General features: G+C 38.5%; 1 protein-coding gene across 2 annotated transcripts in view; it reads left to right on the forward strand.

Moving 5' to 3' along the window:
- The window catches only part of LOC138326415 (ras-related and estrogen-regulated growth inhibitor-like), a 23,306-nt gene continuing 9,619 nt past the window's right edge, over window positions 1-13,687 (forward strand). The window contains exons 1-2 of one of the 2 annotated variants that reach the window (XM_069272527.1): window positions 1-1,435; window positions 11,527-11,583. In XM_069272527.1, the coding sequence (XP_069128628.1) occupies window positions 1,312-1,435; window positions 11,527-11,583 (181 nt within the window). In that variant the 5' untranslated portion in view covers window positions 1-1,311. Of the gene's footprint in view, window positions 1,436-10,262; window positions 10,664-11,526; window positions 11,584-13,687 lie in introns of those variants that run through there. The other variant, XM_069272534.1, reaches the window with a different exon arrangement.

The raw sequence follows: 13,687 nt of genomic DNA on the forward strand, positions 1-13,687 counted from the left end.
AATATCATATACTATCACGTGCGTCATCAATATCATATACCATTACGTACTTCATCATTACCGTATAATATCACGTGCTTCATCATTACCGTATATCACGTGCTTCATCAGTACCGTATAATATCATGTGCTTCATTAGCACCGTGATATCACGTGTTTCATCAGAACCATATAGCGTTACGCGACTTTATACGTAAACAGTCCACCCTTTCAGCTGTCTGAAGTTTAGAAAGTAAAAGACATTGGGATTCTCACTCAGAAAGCATCCGGTTCTCTAATACATGTAATACATTCTGTGAACCATAACTTACGTCAACATTTACTGACATTTACAGTCAATATTTACCATCTGCGGCGGGGACTTTGCATCATATTTCACAAAAACTCGTGAGAAAATTGCTTCATATTGAAACATCAACACCAAACAAACAAACACTGATACATTTCGCCTGCTTCTCATAAATGCTTTTTGGGGATCTATTTTGCTAAAGTCGTGATTCAAGAAATTGGCAGAACTTAAAACAAAGTTGTAAACACGTACGGACTATATCACGTTCTGTCCCTTCTCACGTGCCAGTATTCTCCTCGTGGACTTACAAAGCTACAGGCAATATGTATCCCTGCTCAGCACTGCACGCGCTCGCCTTACGGAACTATTAGTTTCATATCAGTAGGAGATGACGGAATTTGTGTTGGATTTATCGATGCCCCATGGGAAAATCTTTAGTGTTATAGATAGATGATGGGGTTTCTATTTCCTTGATAAACGCCTTTAAGTCTCTTAGCACCTCAGCCGTTTACGTGGCATTTCAGCACGTTTTGGGTATTTATCTCCCTCAAATAATCAACTTATTCTTGTATAACCAAGTCATACCGGACGCGACAAACATGCGAATTTCTGGACTAACAGTTGGATAGTTGTTTGCCGACACCCGTGTATGTTTGTATCAATATAGGAATATACGTATGTTAACTGTTTTATGCAAAAGTAGCCTATAGCTATTGAGTGTCAGGGTCACCAATGTATGGAGTGCAAAATTACAGACATAACGAAACTGTTACAGAAAAAAGAAGTTCGGAAAAAATATTCGAACAAAAAGATGATGATTTTGTGTTTAACTTCATATTGTAACAAATTTCAATGTTTTACACGGCTAAAATCTGTGTGAATATGCTTGCCTTTTAAATATAATGATATATTTCACAATTCTGTGTTGACGACAATTTAATTGGATGTCACAACAAAGGTCATGGTAATTTTATGACAAGTAGAAAGGGCAACAATTGAACAATTGAAATTGTTTTAACGTGATGACGCATGCGTATCATACCATGCATAAAGATCCCAAAGTGACGCCGGACGAGCGGACACATAACTGTACCGGAAAGGACATCAATATCATAGTGGTCGGAAGTTCAGGAGTCGGAAAAACAGGTAGGTAACTATTATATATCTAGCCCGGGTATAGTGATTATATATCTAACCTGGCTAGATTGGACAAAGAACTAAACCGGCAAGATTGGTTATAGAGCTTACCCGATTTTAATGGTTAAACATGTATCTAACTAGATTATATTGCTTAGAACAAACCTGGTTATATTAGTTATAGAACTAACTAGGTTATAGAACTACCCTGGTTATATTGGTTGTAGAACTACCCCGGTTATATTGGTTGTATAACTAACCTGGTTATATTGTTTGTAGAACTAACCCGATTATATTGGTTATAGAGCTTACCCGATTATATTGGTAGTAGAACTAACCTGGTGATATCGGGCACATATATCTTACCTGGTTATATTGTTTATATAACTAACTCGATTATATTGGTGGTAGCACTAACCTGGTTATATTGGTTATAGAACTTACCTGGTTATATCGGTTGTAGAACTAATCCAGTTTTATTGGTTAAAGATGTACATTGGATATATTGGTTAACTTTATACCCTAGTTACATTAGTTAAATGCATGTATAAATAATCCAGTTACAATGTGTATTGGATATTGATATACAGTGTATTATGTACTACGATTATATTGGTAAAAGATCTAACCTGGTTACAAAGGTTAGAAATCTAACCTGGTTACAAAGGTTGGCAATCTAACCTGGTTACAAAGGTTGGAAATCTAACCTGGTTACAAAGGTTGGAAATTTAACCTGGTTACAAAGGTTGGAAATCTAACCTGGTTACAAAGGTTGGAAATCTAACATGGTTATAAAGGTTATCTTGTTTATATATTGGAACCTGTTATATTGGTTATAAATCTAACTCGGTGGTTTTGGGAATAGATAACATAACATTTGTATATCATAGCAGTGAATGTAGTTCGTGGACTTGAGTTATAAAACGGGTCATGCTTTTATTTTTTATGAATTGAGTAACGTCTTATCCACACTATTACCAAGCTTGAGGTAATCCAACCCCCTTTATACGAGATTTCGGTAAATACTGCAAAGTCCTTACGTACACTCCACTCACGTCTAAAATATCGTTAGACAACTGATCCAGTCGACCGAGCCATCGAGTCAAGTTTTTACACATGGAAACAAGGATTATCCTTCTCATGATACGGAAAAAACAGCGAGATCTACGTCAAGACAGTTTGAGTACAGACCCCCCGCAGTTTGTGGAGAAAGACGAGATACTTATAATGTCTTTGGGAGATTCCTATCTTCAATGTACCTGTTCTTGAACACGTGGGTATGGTCTCTGGTATATAGGGTTAGCGTGTGTAGTGCGCGCGTCATCCGCGTATAAATATAGGGACACGAGCATTTCAAGGTAAAAATACTGAAAAAAATATTTTGTGTGGATTTTTTTTATATATTCATTTGTAAAAATTGTCCATTAAACGGGCTTTTTTGTGATTTTATAGTTAATGTGTCTAGAAGATGTGCCTTAGGTATATAATGTGTGTATTCACGCCTAAAATAACACGAAAAACTTACTCGAAATTTCTTTTTATATTACAATGTACACGGGATATAAAGGGGTTGTGTGTAAGTGCATGTATCGCGACTTTTTACCGATCAGAATAATTTTATGTGACTTTTCGGAAAATAATTAATAATATGTTGTCGACATTTGGTATAGTTGTTGTTCACGGTATATATTTATTGGTGTGTAATGGCATAATACTATGTTGACTATATAGATAAAAAGATAAAACCTTGTGTTTTACACTTGACTTTAAAAATCGGTGAATCATCACTCAGTTGACGTGGATCGTCTTGGAAAACAACCTCAAACACCATTACGGCACAACCGCGCAAATTGTAAACAAACTCAAAACGCGTGGTATTTGCCTGTGTATTCAAAGATAAGACACACACGGAAATCAATGTTAACGGCTCACTGCCTTTTTTAGAAGAAAAAAAATGAAAGTTTCTTAAAAACAATAATAACACGAGAAAAATATGCAGATGGCCTTAGATGAGATTACAACATTAAACAAATGCTGGATTTCCTACGTAATCTATGCTAACAGCGAAATACTCTTATGCAATTTTTTTTTTCGATGACCCGAGTGTAATTAAAGGCGCAAGGGCTCATATACTAGGAGGAAACCAGGGTATCCGTTGAAAATGCACATGATCGGGCAGGTGACCCCTAATATTTTCACATCCGTGTCAAGAATCGAACCTTGGCCAGCTGTAAGTGAAACAGTGAAAGGTGGGAGGCTTAACCATCCGGTCAACCGATCATTTCGCTATTATGCCGTCTGGCGCAGTTATATAATGTATTATACAACTAACGCGCGATAATTTGGACGACGGCGGGAAACATAAGGCGTCCCAAGTTATAAAAAAAATTAACATTTAACTTATCCTCATTCAGATTAACGGACAGGTGACAGTGCAACGGGATGAAGTTGAACCACGGGTGCATGCTTTTGAAAAATATTTACTCATAGAACAGTTCCGGGTGTTTGCAATTTTATATGTCAAGGTTGGCAACTCTTTGTCATGTAAAGGGGCCGCGGTGGCCGAGTGGTTAAGATGTCTATAACCACAAGCCCTCCACCTCTGGGATGCGGGTTCGAATCCCATGTGGGGCAGTTGCCAGGTACTGGCCGCTGGCCGGTGGTTTTTCTTCGGTTACTCCGGCTTTCCTCCACCAATAAACCTGGCACGTCCTTACATGACCCCGGCTGTTAATAGGACGTTAAACTACTTTGTCATATAGAATTACTAACACCCCTGTTCAGTTATACGTATACATGCAAGTTCATGTGTTTATAACGCATATATACTCATAGAGCACGTGAACACGTGTTGATTTACTTTATGAAGTCGGAAAGTTTGACTAGAGGTTACGGATTTCATTCATTCCGATTAATTTATTGCTGTAGTTTATCGAGTAATAATCTATTCGGTGTGGTTTTACTTCATGGAAATACTCCAAACTTCGTTAAAATTCCCTCGCGCACTGCACGTACAATAAAACGTAACCTATCTAAACCGCCAGACGTGTAGGGCACATGTAAAACGTATCCCGATGGGATCAACAATGCGAACAGCCCGGAGCTATAATGAGGATCGACAAGTAGAAATCGACATCCTCGTAAATGTTAATGTTTAACAAATGTTTTTATGGTTTTCACTATAAACATTTTCCAAGTCTGACACGTTTACTCTGCATTGTGTTTTACATGTATATCATTCTGTTTCAAACAAAAATACAAAGATTAGATTTCTTATCAAAAACAGGAAATGTTCTAAAATGTGTTTTAAAACACTTTCTACAAAAAAAACCTTAAAGACTACGCACATATCAATACATTGAAAAAAGAAATAATCCAAATCCGTTTTGAAATTTTATTTTATTGAGTCTAGCCTTTATTTTTTTGTTGACGATGTGTCCATCTCTAAAACACTGTAATAGGGTACGATCTACTATACGTGTACCAAAATGGCTAGATTCAGCTTGTTTGCTCATACATACATGCATAATATGTATACAATGTGAAACTCTACGGACCCCTTATCTCGATTTAGAACCAGTACGATGCAGCATAAGCGGCATACATTTTTTTTTCTTTTAAGTTATGTATTTTCCGATGGTACCGACTGTATATCTATGGTGCCGACAGTATACCCAACGGTACCGACTATATACCAATGGTACCTAGAGTATAGCAATGGTACCGACACCCAATGGTACCGACTATATACCCAATGGTACCTAGAGTATATCTATGGTACCGACAGTATACCCAATGGTACCGACTGTATATCTATGGTACCGACAGTATACCCAATGGTACCGACTGTATATCTATGGTACCGACATTATACCCAATGGTACCGACTATATACCAATGGTACCTAGAGTATAGCAATGGTACCGACTGTATACCCAATGGTACCGACAGTATACCCAATGGTACCGACTGTATACCCAATGGTACCGACTGTATACCCAATGGTACCGACTGTATACCCAATGGTACCGACTGTATATCTATGGTACCGACAGCATACCCAATGGTACCGACTATATACCAATGGTACCTAGAGTATAGCAATGGTACCGACTGTTTACCCAATGGTACCTACTGTATTCCCCATGGTACCGACTGTATACCCAATGGTACCGACTGTATACCCAATGGTACCGACTGTGTACCCAATGGTACCGACTGTATACCCAATGGTACCGACTGTATACCCATTGGTACCGACTATATACCCAATGGTACCGACTGTATACCAAATGGTACCGACTATAAACCCCATGGTACCGACTGTATACCCAATGGTACCGACTATATACCCAATGGTACCGACTATATTCCCCATGGTACCGACTATATACCCAATGGTACCGACTATATACCCAATGGTACCGACTGTATACCCAATGGTACCGACTATATACCCAATGGTACCGACTATATACCCTTTGGTACCAACTGTATATCTATGGTACCGACAGTATACCCAATGGTACCTAGAGTATATCTATGGTACCGACTATATACCCAATGGTACCGACTGTATATCTATGGTACCGACAGTATACCCAATGATACCGACTATATACCAATGGTACCTAGAGTATAGCAATGGTACCGACAGTATACCCAATGGTACCGACTGTATACCCAATGGTACCGACTGTATACCCAATGGTACCGACTGTATATCTATGGTACCGACCGCATACCCAATGGTACCGACTATATACCAATGGTACCTAGAGTATAGCAATGGTACCGACTGTTTACCCAATGGTACCTACTGTATTCCCCATGGTACCGACTGTATACCCAATGGTACCGACTGTATACCCAATGGTACCGACTATATACCCAATGGTACCGACTATATACCCAATGGTACCGACTATATACCCAATGGTACCGACTGTATACCCAATGGTACCGACTATATACCCAATGGTACCGACTATATACCCAATGGTACCGACTGTATACCCAATGATACCGACGGTATACCCAAATGTACCGACTGTATACCTAATGGTACCGACTGTATACCTAATAATACCGACTGTAAATCCAATGGTACCGACTCTATACCCAATGGTACCGACTATATACCAATGGTACCGACTGTATATCTATGGTACCGACAGTATACCCAATGGTACCGACTATATACCAATGGTACCTAGAGTATAGCAATGTTACCGACTGTTTACCTAATGGTACCTACTGTATTCCCCATGGTACCGACTGTATACCCAATGGTACCGACTGTATACCCAATGGTACCGACTATATACCCAATGGTACCGACTGTATACCCAATGGTACCGACTTTATACCCAATGTTACCGACTATATACCAAATAGTACCGACTGTATACCCAATGGTACCGACTATATACCCAATGGTACCGACTGTATACCCAATGGTACCGACTGTATATACAATGGTACCGACAATATACACAATGGTACCGACTGTATATCAATGGTACCGACTATATACCTAATAGTACCGACTTTATACCTAATGGTACCGACTGTATACCTAATGGTTCCGACTTTATACCTAATGGTACCGACTTTATACCTAATGGTACCGACTACATACCCTATGGTACCGACTGTATACCTAATGGTACCGACTTTATACCTAATGGTACCGACTGCATACCCTATGGTACCGACTGTATACCAATGGTACCGACTGTATACCTAATGGTACCGACTGTATACCCAATGGTACCGACTGTATACCGAATGGTACCGACTGTATACCCAATGGTCTGCCCGTATACACAATGGTACCGACTGTATATACAATGGTACCGACTATATACACAATGATACCGAATATATACCAATGGTACCGACTGTATACCAATGGTACCGACTGTATATACAATGGTACATGTACCGACTATATACCAATGGTTCCGACTACATACACAATGGTACCGACTGTATACCCAATGGTACCGATTGTATACCCAATGGTACCGACTGTGTACCCAATGTTACCGACTGTATACCAATGGTACCGACTGTATACCAATGGTACCGACTGTATATACAATGGTACCGACTGTATATACAATGGTACCGACTGTATACACAATGGTACCGACTACATACACAATGGTACCGACTGTATATACAATGGTACCGACTGTATACCCAATGGTACCGACTATATACCCAATGGTACCGACTATATACCCTTTGGTACCGACTGTATATATATGGTACCGACAGTATACCCAATGGTACCTAGAGTATATCTATGGTACCGACTATATACCCAATGGTACCGACTGTATATCTATGGTACCGACAGTATACCCAATGGTACCGACTATATACCAATGGTACCTAGAGTATAGCAATGGTACCGACAGTATACCCAATGGTACCGACTGTATACCCAATGGTACCGACTGTATACCCAATGGTACCGACTGTATATCTATGGTACCGACCGCATACCCAATGGTACCGACTATATACCAATGGTACCTAGAGTTTAGCAATGGTACCGACTGTTTACCCAATGGTACCTACTGTATTCCCCATGGTACCGACTGTATACCCAATGGTACCGACTGTATACCCAATGGTACCGACTATATACCCAATGGTACCGACTATATACCCAATGGTACCGACTATATACCCAATGGTACCGACTGTATACCCAATGGTACCGACTATATACCCAATGGTACCGACTATATACCCAATGGTACCGACTGTATACCCAATGATACCGACGGTATACCCAAATGTACCGACTGTATACCTAATGGTACCGACTGTATACCTAATAATACCGACTGTAAATCCAATGGTACCGACTCTATACCCAATGGTACCGACTATATACCAATGGTACCGACTGTATATCTATGGTACCGACAGTATACCCAATGGTACCGACTATATACCAATGGTACCTAGAGTATAGCAATGTTACCGACTGTTTACCTAATGGTACCTACTGTATTCCCCATGGTACCGACTGTATACCCATGGTATGGTACCGACTGTATACCTAATGGTACCGACTATATACCCAATGGTACCGACTGTATACCCAATGGTACCGACTTTATACCCAATGTTACCGACTATATACCAAATAGTACCGACTGTATACCCAATGGTACCGACTATATACCCAATGGTACCGACTGTATACCCAATGGTACCGACTGTATATACAATGGTACCGACAATATACACAATGGTACCGACTGTATATCAATGGTACCGACTATATACCTAATAGTACCGACTTTATACCTAATGGTACCGACTGTATACCTAATGGTTCCGACTTTATACCTAATGGTACCGACTTTATACCTAATGGTACCGACTACATACCCTATGGTACCGACTGTATACCTAATGGTACCGACTGTATACCTAATGGTACCGACTTTATACCTAATGGTACCGACTGTATACCCTATGGTACCGACTGTATACCAAATGGTACTGACTGTATACCAATGGTACCGACTGTATACCAATGGTACCGACTGTATACCTAATGGTACCGACTGTATACCCAATGGTACCGACTGTATACCGAATGGTACCGACTGTATACCCAATGGTCTGCCCGTATACACAATGGTACCGACTGTATATACAATGGTACCGACTATATACACAATGATACCGAATATATACCAATGGTACCGACTGTATACCAATGGTACCGACTGTATATACAATGGTACATGTACCGACTATATACCAATGGTTCCGACTACATACACAATGGTACCGACTGTATACCCAATGGTACCGATTGTATACCCAATGGTACCGACTGTGTACCCAATGTTACCGACTGTATACCAATGGTACCGACTGTATACCAATGGTACCGACTGTATATACAATGGTACCGACTGTATATACAATGGTACCGACTGTATACACAATGGTACCGACTACATACACAATGGTACCGACTGTATATACAATGGTACCGACTGTATATACAATGGTACCGACTGTATATACAATGGTACCGACTGTATACCCAATGGTACGGACTGTATAACCAATGGTACCGACTGTATATACAATGGTACCGACTGTATATACAATGGCACCGACTGTATATACAATGGTACCGACTGTATACACAATGGTACCGACTACATACACAATGGTACCGACTGTATACCCAATGGTACCGACTGTATATACAATGGTACCGACTGTATATACAATGGTACCGACTACATACACAATGGTACCTACTGTATTCCCCATGGTACCGACTGTATATACAATGGTACCGACTGTATATACAATGGTACCGACTACATACACAATGGTACCGACTGTATATACAATGGTACCGACTGTATATACAATGGTACCGACTGTATACCCAATGGTACCGACTGTAAACACAATGGTACCGACTACATACACAATGGTACCGACTGTATACCCAATGGTACCGACTGTATATACAATGGTACCGACTGTATATACAATGGTACCGACTACATACACAATGGTACCGACTGTATATACAATGGTACCGACTGTATATACAAAGGTACCGACTGTATACACAATGGTACCGACTGTATACACAATGGTACCGACTACATACACAATGGTACCGACTGTATACCCAATGGTACCGACTGTATATACAATGGTACCGACTACATACACAATGGTACCGACTGTATACCCAATGGTACCGACTGTATATACAATGGTGCCGACTGTATATACAATGGTACCGACTACATACACAATGGTACCGACTACATACACAATGGTACCGACTGTATACCCAATGGTACCGACTGTATATACAATGGTGCCGACTGTATATACAATGGTACCGACTATATATACAATGGTACCGACTATATATCAATGGTACTTAGTTTGTTATAGTGTACGTACATCTACGTTTGCATATCCTGAAAATCACTTCGTCAGTAGGTGTATTGGAGGTCCCTATCATGGTAGGCGACTTCTCACAAGATATACCTATCCGCGTTTGTTTCCTGGGGAGTCCCCTTTTATTGTGTCACATGAGTGAAAATTTGCGGGAAAAGTAACGGATAAGCCAGAGAGAAGATGGGGGACGTAAAAGAAGTCAGAGGTTGAGTTAGAGAGAGGATGAATGGTTGGGAGGTGATTTGGATCTAAAGATGTTGTGTGAGTGATAATTGATTAAAGTGTTGTAGAAAATGTTACTTTTGGATATTGTGTCATACTTTCGGCACTTGACATTTTTTATAAATGTTTATGTAAATTATTCTGAACGCACTTAAGTACTAAAAGTGTCAAGAAACGCATGCAGGGACAGAAATACAGTGATTCAGTATTAATTTTGATTTTATACTTTTTGTGTAATAAATATGAAATTTGAAACGGTTGTTGTTGGATAACAAACAGGATTTCGTATGAGTTTTATCGACTGTGGTTTGTTTGATAATCGGTATAGCCTTAGAATTTATCAAAACCTTTCCAGCGTTGATCTAAATGTAATCAAAGTCTCTCGGGTCTCATCACTTTTGTATGTCACCAACGTATGCCATTTTAACAAACCCAACATGAATCATACACGGGCTATGAACTTTGTTATATTGTGAGACGAAATAGTACCCATAACAGTGTCAAAGATGTCTCGAAAATAACAGAAATTCCTTAAAGTGTTTATTTGATATCATTTGGTTTCCTTGTTAATGAAGATAATATTTCCTAATATTTCTGACAAATTGATTTATTAACAAACACTCTGACATGCAAACCAAAGTAACCCTTATGACTTGACAATTTTCGAATCTTTAGGTTCGCAACTATAAATACCATTTATAGGATATTCACTCTCTTATACATTGTACATCCTCGATACTCCGGGGTGTAGAGATGATAAGTGATAGGAACCCCTGGAGTACCGAGGATGTACATTGTATTGTGGTGTTTGTTACATACCGATGGGCTAATTGTCCAAAGTTGAAAATAACAAAAACAAACTTGATGCTATTTTCACTAGTTTATTCGTCTTTCTTTTTCAGCGATCACTGTACGTTACCTAACACGACGCTTTATAGGGGACTATGACTCGGGAGGTGGTAAGTTACCAGGATCTGATAGTTGGTAGATTAGTAATTAACGTAATTAAAATCATTAGGGGAATAGTAGATAACATCAGGAAATCTATACTGGTTATCCTCATGATTATAAATACCACCAACATACAGATGCAGCTGATAGTGACCTGGTTTCCGTCGCTCGTGAATCGACAAGCATTCCTTATACATGTAAATTGTACTGTTTAATGTTGAAATGTTTGTTTTATCAAAGCTCTCGAAATTTATTGACTTGTGTTTGTCATGTCTCGAACCATCAAAGTAGGCTTCTAAACTTCGATCAACTTAGCAGTCAATGCAACCATTTAGAATTTCGAAAAAATAAAAAGTCTTTCCTCTCTAACTTTCTCAGTTTCATAGGCCGGTTTCAAGGAATGTGCCGTTACAGATTTGCGAACTTGTCGACACATTTATACATTATACCGTATATGTGACCTACAGAAGCTTCCATTCAAATCATGTGGCAACTGATATTAGCCACGAGTCCTGAATCAGGAGCAATGTCGACAATCTACCTCCGTGAAGTTGATTCCTAGTTCCCAGTTCCTTATTCCATTACTTATTCGATTCCCTGATTACTTATTCGATTCCCTGATTACTTATTCGATTTCTAGCTACTAATTAACATCAGAAATGATCAAAATGCATTATTATGCATCACAATGATCTATTTTACCTTTTAATTACTCATTAAGGGCCCATTACTTATTCGAATCCCTCATTACTTATTCGATTCCCTGATTACTTATTCGATTCCCTGGTTACTTATTCGATTTCTAGCTACTAATTAACATCAGAAATGTTTCAAAATGCATAATTTTGCATCACAATGATCTATTTGACCTTTTAATTACTCATTAAGGGCCCATTACTTATTCGATTCCCTCATTACTTATTCGATTCCCTGATTACTTATTCGATTCCCTGGTTACTTATTCGATTTCTAGCTACTAATTAACATCAGAAATGGTTCAAAATGCATAATTTTGCATCACAATGATCTATTTGACCTTTTAATTACTCATTAAGGGCCCATTACTTATTCGATTCCCTGATTGATAACTTATTCGATTTCTAGCTACTAATTAACGTCAGAAATGATCAAAATGCATTATTATGCATCACAATGATCTATTTGACCTTTTAATTACTCATTAAGGGCCCATTACTTATTCGAATCCCTCATTACTTATTCGATTCCCTGATTACTTATTCGATTCCCTGGTTACTTATTCGATTTCTAGCTACTAATTAACATCAGAAATGGTTCAAAATGCATTATTATGCATCACAATGATCTATTTGACCTTTTAATTACTCATTAAGGGCCCATTACTTATTCGATTCCCTGATTACTTATTCGATTCCCTGGTTACTTATTCGATTTCTAGCCACTAACTAACATCAGAAATGGTTCAAAATGCATTATTATGCATCACAATGATCAATTTGATCTTTTAATTACTCATTAAGGGCCAATTACTGATTCGATATCCTGATTACTTATTCGATTCCCTGATTACTTATTCGATTTTTAGCTACTAAATAACATCAGAAATGGTTCAAAATGCATTATTATGCATCACAATGATCTATTTTACCTTTTAATTACTCATTAAGGGCCCATTACTTATTCGAATCCCTAATTACTTATTCGATTCCCTGATTACTTATTCGATTCCCTGATTACTTATTCGATTCCCTGATTACTTATTCGATATCTAGTTACTAATTAACATCAGAAATGATCAAAATGCATTATTATGCATCACAATGATCTATTTTACCTTTTTATTACTCATTAAGGGCCCATTACTTATTCGAATCCCTCATTACTTATTCGATTCCCTGATTACTTATTCGATTCCCTGGTTACTTATTCGATTTCTAGCTACTAATTAACATCAGAAATGGTTCAAAATGCATAATTTTGTATCACAATGATCTATTTGACCTTTTAATTACTCATAAAGGGCCCATGACTTATTCGATTCCCTGATAACTTATTCGATTTCTAGCTACTAATTAACATCAGAAAAGATCAAAATGCATTATTATGCATCACAATGATCTATTTGACCTTTTA

The sequence above is a fragment of the Argopecten irradians genome, chromosome 1, assembly GCF_041381155.1.
Source record: "Argopecten irradians isolate NY chromosome 1, Ai_NY, whole genome shotgun sequence".
Taxonomy (NCBI): domain Eukaryota; kingdom Metazoa; phylum Mollusca; class Bivalvia; order Pectinida; family Pectinidae; genus Argopecten; species Argopecten irradians.